This window comes from Patagioenas fasciata, chromosome 5, assembly GCF_037038585.1.
Source record: "Patagioenas fasciata isolate bPatFas1 chromosome 5, bPatFas1.hap1, whole genome shotgun sequence".
NCBI classification, from domain to species: Eukaryota; Metazoa; Chordata; class Aves; order Columbiformes; family Columbidae; genus Patagioenas; species Patagioenas fasciata.
In genome coordinates, this window is record NC_092524.1 from 67872127 (window position 1) to 67892013 (window position 19887).

The 19887-nt window shown below is 43.3% G+C and overlaps 1 protein-coding gene across 1 annotated transcript in view; it reads left to right on the top strand.

Moving 5' to 3' along the window:
- The window catches only part of PELI2 (pellino E3 ubiquitin protein ligase family member 2), an 85232-nt gene that overhangs the window by 13395 nt on the left and 51950 nt on the right, over window positions 1–19887 (top strand). Inside the window, exon 2 of the mRNA XM_065839743.2 lies at window positions 13760–13889. Coding sequence (XP_065695815.1) covers window positions 13760–13889 — 130 coding nt within the window. The remainder of the gene's footprint in view (window positions 1–13759; window positions 13890–19887) is intronic.

Sequence of the window (19887 nt, forward strand, 5' to 3'; positions counted from 1 at the left end):
AGAAGTTAGTTTGGGGTTTGCTCAGACATGAGTCCCTCTCTAGCAGACTTTGGGGTTGTTCCATTATTATGAGCAGTTCCAGAAGGTTTATTTTTGAGGTTTATGGATGAAGATATTAAGAGACTGGGGTGTGTTTCTGTACATAATTCTTATCTTGTGCTACTCTGAGGTGATAGAGCGATGGCATCTCTTGCCCGAGAGATTTCTATGTAATAGAAGCCAATACGGTAGCCCTTTCCTCTGCTTTTGATAGGGCTGTAGGAGGAAAGTAAAGCAGTTGTGCTAGACGTCTGCAGATATTCCTACAGGTATAATGCCACAGTATTGACAGGGAGGAAAGGCAATGTACTCTTACATTCTAAAATGCATGTGCAGTATCTTTAGCTGGGCAAGGGAGAAGAGGTAAGAATTTGGGCATCTGCAAAACCCACGTAAAAATGGGATTATTTGTACTTGATCATTGTCATGCATTGGCAGGGGCGTGGGATGCAAGATTTCTTAGTATCGCACTATTCCCCTATTTAGTTACAAACAGCATTCTTATAACCAAGGTGCCCTTATGGAGAGTGATGTCAGGTACAAAAACTCGAGGGCAAAAGGGAATCTCGTGAGCCCGCCATCTGTAATCGATCTCTTGATTTCTGTGTTTCTAAACCAGCCCTTCTCAGATGTGCTTTGCTGGGGAACCCACTTCCAATTTCAATCTTGGGTTCACAAGCTTTATTTCTACAGCTGACTTATCATTTGGCTTGCAAATGCTATTTCTAAACCCTGGAATTATAGCCTGTACTTTGGGAAACATTGCTTTAAACACATGCTCTGTTTTCTTGATCTAGTTTGCCCCATAGGGCATGCTTGCCTTTAAAAATGGAAATAGATAAATAGAGAGAAACATATGGGGTGGCTTGGTATTTTTTGAAAGCTGGTGAACAAAAATAGTAATAGTAATAGTTTGCTGACTGTCTTTGTGGGTTTTGGCGAAGAAAAAGAGATGGATTTCCAAAGGAAAGAAAATGAGGGAGAACCGTATGTGGTTTTAAGCTTGTTTTCTGTTCTACAAACCATTGTGCCACTTGTGCACATTACTTAATATCTGTTGGAATGTACAAATGCAGATTTGATGAAACTTCAGCTTGTAAGTAATCAGGAGTGGGCAGGCTGGATTAGCACTGCAAATAAGCTAAGTGAAAATGTTGATCCTCCTAGAAACTTGACTGCTATGGAGCCTTCAGCGTGGCTTTAGGGTTTCAGTGGTTCCATCTGTGTATAAACATTGTCTTGCATAGTTACTTTGCATTAAACCACGTTTTGCCTCATCACTGTTTTCCCATCTGGAGACAATGGTGGCGCAAAATCCGTTTGATTGAGATCAGAATCTCTGAGCATCTTGAAATTAAAAGCTTGAGGAATACATCACTTCTGTGGCTGACCATGAGCATGAGCCAGCACTGGGCCCTTATGGCCAGGAAGGCCAATGGTACCTGGGGTGGGTTAGAAGGGGGTGGTCAGTAGGTCAGAGAGGTTCTCCTGCCCCTCTGCTCTGCCCTGGGGAGACCACACCTGGAATATTGTGTCCAGTTGTGGCCCCTCAGTTCCAGAAGGACAGGGAACTGCTGGAGAGAGTCCAGCGCAGCCACCAAGATGCTGAAGGGAGTGGAGCATCTCCCGTGTGAGGAAAGGCTGAGGGAGCTGGGGCTCTGGAGCTGGACAAGAGGAGACTGAGGGGGGACTCATTCCTGGGGATCAATATGGAAAGGGGGAGTGTCAGGAAGATGGAGCCAGGCTCTTCTCGGTGATGACCAATGACAGGATAAGGGGCAGTGGGTTCAAACTGGAACACAGGAGGTTCCACTGAAATATGAGAAGAAGCTTCTTCATGGTGAGGGTGGCAGAGCCTGGCCCAGGCTGCCCAGGGAGGTTGTGGAGTCTCCTTCTGTGCAGCCATTCAAACCCGCCTGGACACCTTCCTGTGGAACCTCAGCTGGGTGTTCCTGCTCCATGGGGGGATTGCACTGGATGAGCTTTCCAGGTCCCTTCCAACCCCTGACATTCTGGGATTCTGTGATTCATCCTTAGTAAGTGCATGCACATACTTTGTAATTCTTAAATATTAATGATGGTGTTATGAGACCTGTAAGGAGTCAATGCTTATTTGATGTAATATTTTGGGAAGTCCTCTTACGGGAAGAAAAGTCTTAAAATGTTGTGGGTAGAAGTGTGAAACTGAAACACTTTACTGCCATAAAAGCTATAGAGATCAGAATTAGTTTTGCTGATCAGCACTAAACATTGAACAGCCTTGCCAAATGTTTTCCTGGCTAGAGGTGACTGATTAACTTTGTTATAGATTATGATAAAAGCAAACACCCAAGGTTGCTGTGAATTAGTAAGTTGTCAGGGTGTTTTAAGCCTGAAGAAGATATATTGAAGTCTGGTTTTCTGCATTGCCGCACTGTTAATTTCTGTCTTATTAAGACTTTTTTAAACAAACCCCACAGCTTTGGCTGTGCTGTGACGCCTGTGTGCTGATGGTACACACACTGATCAGGTTTCAGGTAGTTCTTTAAAACTGGGTATGACAAATAATTGATCCTGTATTTTTTTTAGGGCGCATAACATGTTTGTTAGCAAAGAACAGACCTCTGTGTGTTCTTTAGGTCTCGCTGGTTTTATTTCTACATCTACCTCACAGAATGCTCCTTTATTTCTTTATATTTATTTAGAGATGAAGGATTAAAAGCAGGAAACTCTGACAATAACTCGCAGTGAGTGCTGCATGCTAAATGCAACCACCGAGTGATTCTCAGCCAGGTTGGTACATCTGGTCCAACTAGGCTGTAGTGCAGCTGCCCTATATGATAATTGCCAGCTGGGAACTTTCAGTCTCTAGATTTTACTTGGTGCTACGAGGTAGAAAGGTGATTCACCTGGGGTCCTGGGGACAGCAGGGTGAGCATGAGCCAGCACTGGGCCCTTGTGGCCAGGAAGGCCAATGGTACCTGGGATGGGTTAGAAGGGGGTGGTCAGTAGGTCAGAGAGGTTCTCCTGCCCCTCTGCTCTGCCCTGGGGAGACCACACCTGGAATATTGTGTCCAGTTGTGGCCCCTCAGTTCCAGAAGGACAGGGAACTGCTGGAGAGAGTCCAGCGCAGCCACCAAGATGCTGAAGGGAGTGGAGCATCTCCCGTGTGAGGAAAGGCTGAGGGAGCTGGGGCTCTGGAGCTGGAGAAGAGGAGACTGAGGGGGGACTCACTCGTGGGGATCAATATGGAAAGGGGGAGTGTCAGGAGGATGGAGCCAGGCTCTTCTTGGTGACAACCAATGATAGGACAAGGGGCAATGGGTTCAAACTGAAACACAAAAGGTTCCGCTTAAATACGGGAAGAAACTTGTTCCTGGTGAGGGTGTCAGAGCCTGGCCCAGGCTGCCCAGGGAGGTTGTGGAGTCTCCTTCTGTGCAGCCATTCAAACCCGCCTGGACACCTTCCTGTGGAACCTCAGCTGGGTGTTCCTGCTCCATGGGGGGATTGCACTGGATGAGCTTTCCAGGTCCCTTCCAACCCCTGACATTCTGGGATTTTGTGTTTTTCTGTGAGTTTGGTGGTGCATGTGTTGTGTTTTTTTCCTACTCTGAAGTCTGCCTGCAGCACGCTATACAGTGGATTATCTTGCCTTCCACTGCTCATCCCAGTGTAACAATTGATGATAATGTAGTGCCAGTGATACTGCAGAAGAGGCAATAGTACTTGAGTGCTGCAAAGAAGGGAATGCAATTCTTTATTTTCTGTTTCTGAGGGAAACACTTGTGATTCCGTTAAGCAGTTGGGATGAACGGGGAGCTGTGCATTTGCCAGGCTCTTTTCCCTGGGAAACCAAAAGGGATGTTAAAATTGATAGGATTTGACACAGATGTTGCAGTTCAGGCTGCAGTACGGGAGTGTCTTACTTTCTATTCAGTGCACTGCCTGAGATCACCTATATTTGCAAAATAGATGCAAATTTTATCTCTTCCTCTATGTGAAATGATACTGGAAAGAACATAAGAAGATTCTTGTCATGCCTGAGTGTTTGAAAAAGCTGTGACTAATGGACATTCTGGAATTTTTTGTCTTTGGAAGCAGAAAAATGATATCACAACTGGTTGTATTTGGAGGATAACTGGAGATATAAGAAAGCTATCGCTTTTTGTTATGAAAATGTGAACTGTCAAATAGTCCCTGCTAATGTTTTAGGGAAAGCAATTGATTGCTTAGGAAAAGGATTATCCAAATGGCGCATTTTTTTTAAATGGCCCAAATCGTCCTTTGAATCAAATGTAGTTTATCCGTAATGTTGAATGCGGTGCTGTTTCAGATGTAACATTGTGTTATTGCTGTTCATTCCTGGCTTTTGCACCTTCAAGCACATATGGAGCAGAAACAGGTTGGGATCATGTTTGGCATGTCGTGTTTTGAGGTTTGTCTCTGCGTTATATGAAGTCTGATTTGTCTTAATTTTGAAACTTGCAGCCTTTTTTTTGGATCTGGTATTTAAGAGAAGTTCATAAGTTGTTTCCAAACAGAAGTGTGTGGATCCTAAACCTCTGTTTTGGATATACAGTCTTTTTCCTTGGCTTCTTTGCATCAAAACCCAGCTGTGCGTTAGCGCTTTGAATGGAATTTTGTGTTTATCTGACTTGTTTTGAGTGTAGTGAAAGCTACATCTTGCTTTCTATCACATATATCTGTATTTAGTTCAACAAAACGCTGTATCAAACAATTCAGTGGTGCTTGGCTAGATTATAGATCTCGGATGAATAGCATTTCCTCTATAGATTGAGGGTTGGAAGGAGGATTCTCTAAGCATAGTGCTTTGCCCACCTCTTCTGCTCTTTTAGCTGGAATAAAAAGCATGCTTTGAAATGACCTTGATTAGTTTCTACCCTGTATTTTGCTGTTGGTTTATGCAGTGGTGAATGGTTTTCGGTGACAGCTTTGGAGATGGGCTTAAAACGCCGAATAAAATTGCCGCCTTGTTAAATGAACACTGGGGGAGCAGTAAAATGTTGGAAATAAGGATTGTTAAGGAAGTCGTTATGTGAAAGAACAGATTCCCTTAGCCTTTGCTTCCTAAAAGGAAAACCCCTTGCATTCTAATGCTCTTCTGGCATATTATTTATATTGGAATTGTTATAATTGTATCTTAAATGTGGGGTTTTGGTGGGGGGCGGTTCCTATTAAATGTAGCTGCTCTTTTTCCCCTAGTAGTGTCATGGTTATGAATGGCTTCTAAGAAACCTATGTTGTAGGTGAGATTATAGTAATTCCTTTCTCTGGTTGTAACGCGCAACTGGGCTGTCTATGCAGGTTTTCAGCTATTAGGTTGTTTGGAGCTGTCAGGTTATTTGACTACGTCAATTGAAACTCATCCTGATGCTCCAGTAGTTTGCATCAGCACGTTCTGTAGGCTCTATTAAGGTATTAGCTTTTAATCAAACTCTTTGTGCTGCTTATGTAGTTGTCTTGAGGAAGCCTATGCAGTGAATACCTTCCATTACCACCTCTTCAAATACCCATTGCCATGTTGTCATTAACACATGCGGTTGACGATCTTGAATTTCTTTAATTATACTAATGCTACAATGCCAATTGAAACTTATAACTCTGAAAAGTGGCGGCAAGGGTCCGCTGTCTTGGATTTCACAAAAGCAGAGTAATTATTTCCCAGAAGAATAATCCGGGGCAAGTAAGAAACCACTTGCTAAGAAAAATACGCTCAAAGAGAATTATAAGAGTTTGCCATAGTAAATTCCTCTGGCCCCAAAAGAAATACCAGGTACTTTACACAGACATCAAAACTGTGCTCCTGGCTGCTACGAGTAGTTAAAGTATTTAAGTGTTTAAGCCACAGCTTAATGTTAATGTATAATAGATCAGGTCTTGAGTCGCCTATATTATGTAAGCTAAACATGCATGAGGATTAATCAGCTGTGTTTTCTATAAATATTCTCCCTAAACCAAACTGGATTGTTTTTTTTCCAACTATTATGTTGCTCTCATTGTAGCAGTGTGTAATTCTGCTGGCTGTGGAGTGGAATAGTCTGATAAGAAGCCTGATTTAATCTGAGCTGTAGCTCACCAGATCCTTTCATCGCTTGGGGGAGAACGAGAAGAGGCCGTAGCAGCCAGAAATGAGCTTTCTCCCATCAACCAGGAACTTGCGAACCAGAAGAGCAACGAGTTGTGTCCCAGAGCACCAAGGGAGAAGCAAGGTCACCCTGCGGAGCCCCAGCTACTTCACCTGTGATTTCACAGTGTTTTCGCTAGATAAGGTTCTATTTGATGTATGTACCTCCCAAAGGAGGGACGTAGGTTCTAGCTTATCTGTTGTACGTGCGTAACCTCCTAGCCATGTGTTCAGCTAATCCATACTTGTGATTCTGATCAGAAAGATCTGTATTTGAACAGAAAACCACCATAACTGTCGTATACAGCTTTTGGTCAAGCTGATTGCTAGCTTCCTAATGGTAGCAGGAGCAATTAGGAGCAACTTTTAATAATGACTAAAACTATGGCTCTAGGGGGTTCTAATGGCTCTAGGGGGTTCTAATGGCTCTAGGGGGTTCTAATGGCTCTAGGGGGTTCTAATGGCTCTACTGACTATATGCCTAATAACTCTAGGGGTTCTCGGGTCAGACTGCAGTTTACTGAAGGCTCTTTGGAGGCTCTAGGACTGCACAGGTAGCAGTAAACCAGGCAGACTGTGCTCAACTATGGTGCTGGGGAACAGGAGGTTCGTGGTGAGCACATGGGATGGATCGCTATGCTAACGAGTATTCCAAAAGTATTTAAGAAGGGAATGCTTTCTGCGGTGTTTGATGGGGTTGACGTGACTGCTCCGATGCAAGTTTTAAGAACAAACGCTTGCCTCTGAGGAAAAAAAGCTTGTTATAGCCACGATTAGCCACTCCAACATATGTTTCTCAGGCATAATCAAGTTCACAGATGCAAAACCATTGCTTTTAACAGGGGAAAGTGATGAGATTATTTGGGACTTTGGAACTTGCTGGTTTGGATTTTCTTGCTCTGCAGGAAGATTTGCTTTGCTAAACTGCACTCCTGTAGTGATGAGGAAGCGTTTATGCCTCCAGAGATGTCTTAGCAAGCAGAGTCTGAGGTGGGACAGTGTCTGTCGTTCAGGGCTTCCTCCAAGGTTGCATAAACCAAGGTTCTTGGGTCGGCGGCTCTTGTTACTCAAAGGATGGAAGCCCTTTGCTTACGCATGAGTTACTCATTGTCACAGCTACTATAATAACAAAAACTCAGTGTAAAGCTACTGTGGTTTGCTGCTATAACTTCTTTAAATGCTTTCCTTTGGAAAGAAAGAAAAATCAGATGGGAACCAAATCTTCTAGCACACCAACCTGCTGTGAACAGGTTTTTTTGGTTTCTTTGATGGCTTCGGTGGGAAGCACAGGGTACTTGCGTTGACCTGAATCTCCCTTGCTACGTGCCTGGGGAGAGTTTTAACTCTAAAGATGTTGAAACAAGGTGGGGAGGCCTGGATTTTCCAGACTAACTGAAACAGGAATGTTGTGGATGGACTGGATCGAGCCTTTGAGTTGAGGGTGCGCTTTGCCAAAGGTACCTGCAATGCAGAAAGTGCATCTTTGGAAGGCAGAAAGGAACGTTCTTGTTAAGCTACCTCTGAAGAAGGAGTGTTTGAGTGTCTTTAATACAGAGTACCAGAGAACAGAGTTCCAAGGAGAAAAGTAAACCAGTGCTATCCTGTTGGTACAGAAGTAAAATGCATCTTTGCTTTTCCTATTTGACAGCGCTTCCCGATGAGATTAAGCTTGAGAACAACTCACTGTCCTATTTCACTGAAATGATCAGATACTTGACAGGCAGCAACTGCTTGTTTTATGGAGGTCTGATACAGAATAATATATCTAGAATAAAAATATGATAATATATTATAATAAAAATATGAAAAGTTCACAGAATCCCAGAATGTCAGGGGTTGGAAGGGACCTGGAAAGCTCATCCAGTGCAATCCCCCATGGAGCAGGAACACCCAGCTGAGGTTCCACAGGAAGGTGTCCAGGCGGGTTTGAATGGCTGCACAGAAGGAGACTCCACAACCTCCCTGGGCAGCCTGGGCCAGGCTCTGCCACCCTCACCAGGAACAAGTTTCTTCTCAAATTTAAGTGGAACCTCCTGTGTTCCAGTTTGAACCCATTACCCCTTGTCCTATCACTGGTTGTCACCGAGAAGAGCCTGGCTCCATCCTCCTGACACTCCCCCTTTCCATATTGATCCCCATGAATGAGTCCCCCCTCAGTGTCCTCTTCTCCAGCTCCAGAGCCCCAGCTCCCTCAGCCTTTCCTCACACGGGAGATGCTCCACTCCCTTCAGCATCTTCATTGCCCTGTGCTGGACTCTCTCCAGCAGTTCCCTGTCCTTTTTGGCAGTGATATTATGTAAAACAAGACACAAGCTCACTCATTTTGTTTTCAACATTAAACATGTTGAAGCTTTGTTTGTTTTTAAGCTAGCATGTGGCTTTTTTTCCTTTTAATCTGTGTTCATGGGGTTGAACGTTGGATGCTGTGAACGTTGGATAATAGCAGAAGAGGTTTTCCCGTAAGTCAGGACTTCAGCACAGAGTCATGAAAAGCTCAGGGGGTGGATATTGCAAAGGTGAATAATGTATCTTTAGAATTATAATGTTGTGAATGTCATAACTGTAGACCTGCAATACTTCCAAAAGAATCTCTCCTGCTCTCCGTGCCATTTTTCCCTTGTTGCTGATATAAGTGCTTCTGTGGCTTTGCAGTGAACTGCAGAGCAAGGAATTGATGTGGTTTAAATTTAAAAGCATAAATCTGCTTTGGTTTCCCCTTCATGTGAACCAGGGAGAGAAGCAGCAGGAACAAACCAGCAAATTAAAGGTGAGACCGGTGCTTTTGGCACCCTGTGCTGGCCCACACTAGTTCAGTGATGGTAAAAATACGGCATAAACACGCACTGAGGTTTTGCCATATGCTGAGTATATACTACTATATGATACCAAACATGGAATCGGAATGTACTTGAAAAATTAGCTCAAGTCTGATGTCACAATGAAAGCTGTTGCTAATTCTTGGGCAGCTTTGTTATTTAGGGCAAAGATGTGCTTCTCTCGCCTATTAGAGCTGTGGTAATGTCATGTCTTGAAAGGTGAATCTGGAATGGGACGGTTCACATCTAAAAATGATAAGATGTGCAGTAAGACTATTAGGAGTGGGTGAGGAGAGTGAAGTTACTCCTTTTTGTCTAGTGGAAATATTACCTGTGGAAGTTTGACTTGGTCAGTGTTTGGTCTTTTAGGAGATAGGTGCCTAAATGTGGAGAAGCATTCAAGTTTTATGATAGTTTGTATTTTAAAAGCATTGTTAAATATATAACAACAGCTTCTGTGTCTGGTAGCTATAGATACTCCCCTTAATTTTGGGGATGACTTCCCTGAGTGTTGAAGTCAAGATTTTGAGAGCTCTTGTCCTAAATAACAAAGCTCTTATTTACTCTTTGCTGTTGGTTAAGCCTGATGCCTTTAAAAAGAAACCAGCTGGTGTAACTGGCTGTCCCACAAAAGACTCAAAACTCGTTGTTCCCTCAAGTAGTCAAGTAAGTTCCTCAAGACTTGTGGAAATTAGGAACTCACCACGGTGTTCGGACTGTGGGAGGGAGCGTGTGTGGTCTTGCTCTCCAGACAGCAATGAATCCACGCAGGGATGTTTTCATTGCATAGCCCGACCATGGGAAAAACTTAATTGGAGTTTGCATGTCATTGTATACCAAAGTCCTCGACTGTTTGATGTAAATATGTAGGAAACTGGCTTTGGTAATTATGATGCCCACAGCCTATGCCAGCACCACTCCCTTATTTGCAAGGGATAGCGCTATCAACAGAGATAATTATCCCACGAGGTTTCATAATGCTGCTTGTCCCGGTGTTGCTGTCACTGAGAAGCATTTGGAAAAAGTATAGGGCTGCTTTTAACACTTGTGTTGGTCTGTTTTGGAACATCTGGAGAAGTTCAGGAGCGCCCTGCAGATCTGCATGTGAGCAGGACAGTCTCAGAAATGCTCATTTTGTCTCTGAAATTTAATTTCTCCCTGTTTGTTTTATGTTTGCTCTGGGCTCTTTGGTGGGATGTGGAATCCCAGCTGTAGGTTGTCTGTGGTAGCATTGCTCATCTTGCAGAGGGAAAAGTCAATGTGCTGGTCCCTAAGGTGCATCAGGAGGTTTTTGAAGGGTGTAGGGAGATGAGAAACGATGCTCGTGGGGAGGCCCTGTGAGAAGAATCAACAGGGAGTTTGTTCTGTTTACGAAGCTCTTGTTGGCTGTGGGGAAACTTGGAGTCTCCTTGCGTTCCGACAAGATCCCACGGGGTTAATGTTGGCTCGTTTGGTATGCAGATTGTGGAGGTGGTGGCGAGGGAAGGTGTGGGCCCAGCGCCGTGGCTGGGCTGTGGTGAACAAGTCGAGAGTCCTGGTCTTGAAAAAATGAAGGTGTCTGCTGGCTGCGGAGAGGAAGGAGGCGAGTTCTGCCGCTCTTTTGCTTGCAGAACTGTCCTGGTTGTGTTAAAAAACAAGTTTCTCTTTTAGTGAATTTGCCTGTCAGCTAAAGCCTTCATATCAGCTGCATTTTCCTGGAGAACCAAATCCATGTTTTGGTGAACATAGCCATGGAATGTGAAGTTATTGATAAGCATGGATGGACATCTCGCCAGAGGGGCAACGAGAAACAGGTGACCAAGAAACTGACCAACTGTGTATAACATCCCATTCACGTGATACTTCATATAAAAGTGGGAGATCATGAGGATCTCGTCCCTTTTCCTTATGGTGACATTAGGAGAGGACCTTGCGAGTCTTCCCTGTGAACTGAGGCCAGTGACAGACTGAATCCAGCTCCGGTTGGCTGAGAGTCCAGTCCAGGACTTTGGGTGCCGGCTCTGCAGTTGCTGAGACTGTCAAGATTGGTTTTGTGTATTTTGTATTATTTTCTCTATTCCTATCAGTAGCATTAGTAAAACATTTTTAATATTTCCAGCTCTCTTCTCTCTGTCCTTCTTTCCCTCCCGATCGCCTGTGCTGAGTGGGAAGTGGGGAGAGGGAAGAGCTGAAAGGGGGGGAGGATGGAAGAGGGGGGTTAACAATACATCTGCCGGGGTTTTATTGTCACCCCTCAATCAAAACCCTCAACAAACACATACATAATTATCCTAGCTTTTTTTTTACCAGTGTCAAATAAAACCAAAACTTGCAGGTCTATAATTAAAGCATAACAAATAATAAAACTACCACTCAATTCCTCCTGCCCTTTGGTGAAAAGGAAACTTAGAAATTGGCACGAAGAAAACCTCCATGAAAGCTTGTTGGTGCTGATCAGGATGAATGAATTAAGCTTTCGCTTTGCTTGTGTTTTCTTCCTATTTGAAGTTTCCAAAAGGCCTTTTAACTTTGAGCAGCTTGCTTCTGTCTTTTTTTTATATAAAGATAATTAAATCCCAAGTAGATCTGAAATGAAATCAAGTAGCCTTTCCCAGTTACAGTTGTTTTGTGAAAAAGCAAACAGAATAACCCTGCTAGCCTGCTTTAACTTCCAGTTTAACTACTTAAATTCAGTCCTGCTTAACAGTTACACAAATAGAGATTATACTACTCACGTATTATTTCCGCAGGAGTTATTGCTTTCTCAGGTTTTCGGATCAAAATGCTTGTAGAAAGAATGTTGTCTTCGGGCAAGTTAAAACTTGCTGGTGTATTCATAGTGATACGGTGGCTTTGAAAGAAAGCACGGGGATGTATCTACAAAGATTCAAGCTGGAGAATCAAATGGTTCCTATTTTAAAGGCTGGTGCTTGAGTTGCTTGTGGGTTGTATTGATATCTCTTTCTAGGAATTGGTCTTTTATGATGAGGATCTGCTGTGTTAACCGAATGCTGCTCTTGTGTAGGGTTAATAACAAGTTTCCGGATACAAATACACCTGGAATGAAATAACAGTGATTTATTGTGTTGTTTTTCTGCTGTGGGGAATCTCGGTTAATAGTCGAGAAAAATACAGTAGAATTTCCTACAAAAATAAGAAGGAGAGAACAAGTTCAGTTGTAGCCCAGCTGAAAAGCTCTTATTCACAGAATCACATAATGTTAAGGATTGGAAGGGACCTCGAAAGCTCATCCAGTCCAATCCCCCTGCTGGAGCAGGAGCACCCAGATGAGGTTTTATTATGTGTCTCTAGCATCAAGTGTTGAATGTATATTTTAAGTCTGTTTTTATGTTGTAAAGCACTTAAATTTGTCACGGCCTTGGCAATGAGACCGGCTGCTTTCATCCACTGCTCATTGCCTGGTCATTGGCAAAAGGATACAAGGCTCCCCAAGTGCATTTGCGTGTAACACAAACTAGTTAGATACATATAGGGAGTGTAACGATAAGAAAAAACGAATTCTGGGTTACTGAATTGCTTTTCCTAGTCAGCAATTGCCATAGAACTGCTGTTACAGCCCTTCTCAGCACTACAAACAAATGGGTTTGGACTGCAGATGGTGTGGTGGATGGAGAGCTGAACAACTTCCAAGTGGATCTCTAAAGAGAAAATGAGTTCTCCTAACTTATTTTTTTACCTCTTTTGCTTTGCAGGGTGTTAGTTACCTTTAAATCTTCTTCTTTCTTCTTTTCCAACTCTTTTCCTGACCGCGATGTTTGCTTTTAATGGCAAAGACTGTAGGAGAGGGATATGTGTGATCAGGGTAGGATAGAGCTCGCCAGTAAAACAACTGAGATTTATAAGTGGGATAACATCTGTAGTTCTTCAGGCAAAAGTCTGAAATCTCTGAGGATCAGGAATGAAAGAGGCATCTCTGCAGGAAAGTAAAGCCCCGAGAGATCTTCATGGACCAGTTGAGAGTTATCAGGAACGTTACAGGTGACAGCGCTGCGATGAGAAGCATCTGCTTGTCCTAAATCTTTGGGTTAGGGTGATGATGAATTAAATGCTTATGCATTGCTGAACAATTTCCAGTGGGGGAATTTCCCTGGGGAAGGAGCCATGTCCCCTTGAGGCTTCAGACTTCTCTGAACGGTTAATCCTTTGGGTTTCTGCCCTCAGAGAGATGAAAGAGCTGTCAAAGGCTATTGTGTTACACCTGATAAAGGAAGTCATTAGCGAGGCTTAAGATATAGTCACATAAATTAAAAACACTTGCATCCTTTTCCCTTAATAATAGATGAAGCCTTTAGGATTAGAGTTTAAGAAAAAGAAAAACAAAAAAACAACTGCTAATTGAAAAAAAAAACCTCTTTGTGAATAGATTAAAATTCCCTTTCACTTAGTTTTACTTGCCCCTAAATTACTTGGTTTTTCCAGATCACCTCTTTCTTCCTCTTCTCCATTCCTGTGGGGATGGTAAAAAACTCCTCATGTTCTGAAATCACAGAGAAGACTTAGGATTTGTTCTTCCAAATCCCTTTAATTCTAGAGGTGAAGACGTATTTCTGTGGCTGAACATCTCAGTATTTTCTTTGCATTGATGACCTTATTAACGATGGCTAAAATTTCAACCATGGATCACTAAAAAATGTTTGCATTCTCATAATTTTGGCAACAAAACTTACTGGTTTTGTGTTACATTTTTCCCATGCATCAGGATATTGTGATCAAATTGCCGCTCTTCTTCTGTGTCACAAACTGGTGGTGTTTTATCCCAAACCTTTTGGTTTCTTTCTAGGTATAATGGCTCCCTCCCTAATGGTGACAGAGGACGCAGGAAAAGCAGATTTGCCCTTTATAAGCGACCGAAGGCAAATGGAGTTAAACCCAGCACTGTCCATGTGATTTCTACTCCCCAAGCATCCAAGGTATGTGGGACGAACCCTGTTTTTTAATGATTCTGGGTGGAGAACAACTTGCTTATTATTACTGCTCATTTCCCTTGCTGCTGGGTCATTCTGTGGTAGGCAGATACATTTGTTTCAATGAAAAGTCCACAGTGGATTTTCTTTCTAGGGATATATATATATCATTAATCCATTTACCTGTTTAAAATAGTCTCTGACTCCAGGTATGGGATAATTTGACCTTTCTGTGCTTGTTCAGACAGCTGATTTTGGCAATACTGATGGTTTTATCTGGCCCATAGAGCAGTTGTGTGATGCAAATACAAGAAGTATTTAAATGTCTTTCTCACCACAATATAAGATTGGTATGTCTCAGGGTGATAGCTGACATGGTGTAAAACCTTAGTGATCACCATGGGCTGTTCATTTTTATTGCTAATAATGATTTTGTATGTGTTTTCACTTGAAGTTTAGCGTGGGTGAAGGAGGAATAACAAATAGATTAGCATAGTAGTTTCTGGAGGAGAAGCAGTAAATATATTGACATAATAATACGTTAATGTATAGAACTGTCTGGGTTAGAGTTCTGGTAGTGGAGGATATTTCAGCGTGGAAAAAGTCATCCTATGTCTCATCTCAAACGCTTTTTCCTAGAGGCAAAAATTGAGCAGAATTGTGGCAAAACTGGACGGGGTTTTGTGTGGTGACGCTCAGGAAAGTGGGTGCTTTGTAAGAGGGGCTCATCGCTTCTACCAAAATGCATCTCAAGGGAGGGAGAGGACACAGAGCATTCTCAGAAATGTGTCGTCTAACTTAGGCTGATAAGAGCATTGTTTAATACATAGTATAGGATTGTTTTATACTATGTACAGAATCACAGAATGGACTGGGTTGGAAAAGCCCTCAGAGATCATCCAGTCCAACCCTTGGTCTAACTCCAGTCCATTGACCAGATCACGGCACTAAGTGCCATGGCCAATCTCAGTTTAAAACCCTCCAGGGCCGGTGAGTCCAGCACCTCCCTGGGCAGCCATTCCAATGCTGACCACTCTCTCTGCACAGAATTGCTTTCTCATCTCCAGCCTAAATTTCCCCTGGCAGAGTTGAAGCCCCTGCCCCCTTGTCCTATTGCTGAGTGCCTGGGAGAAGAGCCCAATCCCCCCTGGCTAGAACTGCCCTTCAGGTCGTTCTAGAGAGTGCTGAGCTCACCTCTAAGCCTCCTCTGCTCCAGACTGAACAACCCCAGTACACAGTATATAGTATATACAGTACACAGTATATAACTAAATTGATCAAAATACACAATATCAGGGCTTGTTTTTTTCAAGACTTATAGGGCTTGCCCAGCACAGCTAAATATGCAGTATTTTAATCCAAAAGTTTCTGTAAGTAACTTTTTAGTGTTTCTATTCTCAAAATGAAAGAATTTGCGAGCTCAGTCTTCCTGATGAAATCAACCTTCAAAATAAAAGGGCTGTGGTGTATATATATATATATATGTGTGTATATATATGTGTGTGTATATATATATGTTTGTATGTTGGTAACTCTGGTCTGTTACTTAAAATGTAATAAATGAAAAACATGTTTTACATAGCTCATGGAAATATCCACATGTTCTCACTGGATAATCTGAAGCATTTGGACTGCAGATAGTATTTCAGCGTTCGCCTTGTAAAATATTTAAACACCTGGCAGCCACGGCGAGGTATCTGGTTAATGTTCATCCGCTTTGTTATTGTAGTGCAGATAAAATATGTGTGCTGTACAAATTGGTGCCTTTACAAAGATAGCAGTGGGTCTGAGACATTAAAGCCCATCCTCTGAGGACTTGGCTTCAGGTAGATACGTCGGGTTCAATAGATTCTTTTGCACTTTGTCTGAACCCTTATAAAAGAGCTTTTGTGTATTTATCCTGTTGTCTGGGGCAGGGCTGGTGGCCGTGTGCCAGAACAGCGATGTGGTGGATTTCAATTTTCAATACACAGAAAGCACGTTTACATTTGAAGATGCTTTTGTAGGCTTTTCCGGCATCTTAAACACCAGAGCCTAAGTGTGTTTTACTAGGAATGGCTTCTGTATCCAGAAACATAGACTAATAGAGAAAAGAGTGAGCTGCTTTGTGCTAACATGCAACTTCACCTCACGAGTTTTGTTCTGCTTCTCAGCCTTTCAATTTAACTCTTACTTAAGGATGATGAAACAGTGGGAACTTGTGCTACACGGGATATTAACAAGTTGCCTCTCATTCCATCCTCCTAACTTTACAGGTGCCAGTTCTATTTTGTGTTGCTTGTCTGTCACTGTGTAAACCGGATCTTTGAGTAGAAAGAAACGTTATTTTCAGGGTACTGATGCGTTTTGGGTGGTGAATTCAGCAGAGGTGGGTAAAACACTGACTGGCTCTATTCGTGTTGTCTCCCCTGTGGCACGGATGCTGGAATAAGCTGGTTTTGTGCTAATTCCATTAATGCAGCAGCTCAAGAACTGTAACTACCACTGAATTTCAGTCAGTGTGTCAGCCTGAAAACTGCAATAGATCCTAAGAGGATGCTTGTCATGTTCCATTGTCCCTGCTATGCAGGTGTCAAGGGCAGCTGGAGTAGAACGGTTTCGGTAGTATATTTAGCTAAGCTAATTGCATAGGAATCAGTGCCTTTTGTTCTTTCCACTGGAGTGCTTGTTTTTTGCCATTCTGCCTTCCGGAGGTGACGAAGAACATGTAGAATTGCTTGTTGTTCTGAGGGTATATTTGTGGGGAAAGCACTGCCTAAGTCTCAAGCTTTGTTTTCAGAGTATTGTTAGACTATGTGTGCATCCCTTCAACATTATACACTTTAAAACCTGTTTTATTAACTCTTTGTGTATGCACTATTCCAGTTTTACAAAACTCAAACTATTGGTCTAAGACTTTTTCCAGCGTTTTCAAAATTGGTGTTACTGTGAGAAAGGAAGATGAAAGCTCTTCGGATATCTCTTCTATGTGTGTGTACATATCTGGGGTTGGGAGGGGGGAAGTGTGATACTTTTCCTTAACAACTTATGAGTCTTACTCCAGATTTTAATAATTTTGTTTGAAAGACTAGAGAGTTTGTTCCAAAACCACCACGTTCCAGGAGAGCCCATTCTTTGCATTGACTTGGGTCTCATAATGAGGAGGAAAACTGTTGTCATTCCTGCTCATAATATCTGAAAAACCTTCCTCTGCCTACCAAACCTTTAGGTCTAAGTTTGCTACTAGCTCATCATGACGTAATTAAGATTGCTAATTACAGAGTGTCAGGGGTTGGAAGAGCCCTGGAAAGCTCATCCAGTGCAATCCCCCCATGGAGCAGGAACACCCAGCTGAGGTTCCACAGGAAGGTGTCCAGGCGGGTTTGAATGGCTGCAGAGAAGGAGACTCCACAACCTCCCTGGGCAGCCTGGGCCAGGCTCTGACACCCTCACCAGGAACAAGTTTCTTCTCAAATTTAAGTGGAACCTCTTGTGTTCCAGTTTGTACCCATTACCCCTTGTCCTATCACTGGTTGTCACCGAGAAGAGCCTGGCTCCACCCTCCTGACACTCCCCCTTTCCATATTGATCCCCAGGAACGAGTGCCCCCTCAGTCTCCTCTTGTCCAGCTCCAGAGCCCCAGCTCCCTCAGCCTTTCCTCACACGGGAGATGCTCCACTCCCTTCAGCATCTTGGTGGCTGCGCTGGACTCTCTCCAGCAGTTCCCTGTCCTTCTGGAACTGAGGGGCCACAACTGGACACAAGATTCCAGGTGTGGTCTCCCCAGGGCAGAGCAGAGGGGCAGGAGAACCTCTCTGACCTACTGACCACCCCCTTCTAACCCACCCCAGGTGCCATGGACCTTCCTGGCCACAAGGGCCCAGTGCTGGCTCATGGTCACCCTGCTGTCCCCAGGACCCCCAGGTCCCTTTCCCCTATGCTGCTCTCTAATAGGTCATTCCCCAGCTTACACTGGAACATGGGGTTGTTCCTGCCCAGATTCAAGACTCTACACTTGCCCACACAGGTGGATCTTCATTCCTGTTCCTCCCTCTCCGTAGCCATCACTAACTCCTTGTTGGAGGTGGTTGTTAATAGTTGGAGCTCCCCAGTTCCAGATGAGGGGGTTGCTGGCAGCTGGCGTTACCCATGAGGTTACTGGTGGTACTGAGCACTCCTGTCATCTCATCTCCCACGACTCTGGGTTTGTATGCATTTAGTTTTCTTTGTTTTCTGATGCTTTAGAATTACTTCAGCTGGTGTGAAGCTTAGAAAAATGAAGGAGCTTCACATGCATTAGGAAGCAACAGTTCTTGATGTCGGTCCTTTAGGATTCTGTAAGGCTACTCTGGAAGCATGAATGAAATCTGTTGTGACAGCAAGTACAGTATTTGAGACCTCCCAAAATATTGGCTCAGCAGGTAAGAGAATATAAGTAGCAAGCAATGTGAGTATTCCTTTCTGGCAAGTGATACATAAACACTTCTATTCCTAATACTGAAGAGTCCAAATGTCTTTTGAATTACTGCGGAGTACAAACCACACCCCTCTTTGGTACCTTTTTATAGTGGTATGTCTTGGTATTTATGTCTGTCTGTCTGGGTATCAAAGTTTTCCTTTAGTAACCTGTGGTAGATAAAGACAATCTGTTTTCTCCCCTGTGATTCAAGCTGACTGGGGAAGATCTTTCCAGCTTCAAGTCCAGTTACCTGCCGCGTTGGCTTCTGCTTTGTGCTATCACAACAGCAGCCTGTGCAGTCATCGCCTGAGTTCCTGCAGCTCAAATCGGGTTTCATGCTGCTACTGGAGAAGAACAAAATGCAGCCATAGGAGTAATTATTAGGTCGGGGAGAGAGCTGCAATTTGTGCTCTGAGTGACGAGAGGAAATGAAAGTGTAGGATTCTTGTGATTAGTTGTCTGCTGTAGATGCTGCGTCTGCTTTGACATACTGTGTGAATTTTGAGTAAAAAAAACAGAGATCCTTTTGGAACTGGCGGGTTTTTGGTGCTCGTGGATGAAAGCTGGAGAGCTCAGGATGGTTCTGTGTCTGTCAGTGGCTTTTCTTTCCTACCGGGCTCACTTACAGCGTAATCAGTTCATGGAGGGCTAATTTGTTCTGAAGTAACTTAATCACACAGGTACCTTGAGAGTCCTGGGTTCTGCAGAGACAGCTTTTTCTTGGCTCATCAGACTGAATCTACTTGAATAATGGTTTCCTCGGTGCAGAGTGTCCTTTTCGTCTATTAAATGAGCATCATCTTAACATGCTAAGTCCCTATTGCCTTGCCCTCACAAACAGTAGGAAACGGTTAGACGGAAGAAAATTTAGACCAATTTCATGAGTGGGGCTTAATAAATGACAACTGTTACTGTGAAGCTCTCCTTCTACGCTTTAGGGATCTATTGAGCAAAATGCATGTCAAAGGTTTTGGAAAATCACTTTACAGTGTTTTCTAACAAAATCCAGATGTTTAGTGAAGGGAGGGAAATTAAAAATTGCTGAAGACGACAACAATTATTTTTTAATGACTTAACATTGTTTTTTGTTTTCATGCTCATGTTTAAACCACATCTGCTGTAAATTGATATTTAGAGCAGATTCTACTTGAATTTGGGTGCCCTTGGAAAGCAGAGGAAGGTGCAGGGATCACCAGGACTAACGTTAAGCAACTCAGGAGCACTTGGTGTGCAAATCTATCAGCTCTCAGCTTCCTTTACCCTGTCAGAAATAACCTGGAGGAGTTAAGTCTTTTGGAAATGGAGAGCCAGGTAACGTAGAGACTGTATCTCAGCTGAGCTTCAAATGCCGGAGTGTAAGGTCAGACACTGCACGCCTCTGCTGCCCATCAGGGAATGTCCTCAGTTGTTCTTACCACTGGAAAAGGTATTAATACGAGTAGGATTTGTGCTGCAGGCAGCAGAGCCACTTGTTTCACTGCAAGATAACAATTTCATTGCTTTAGCTTCAGGTAGCACAACTTGTTTAAAACTAACTCGTTCTAGTTTGTCTGGTTTCTACCTGTT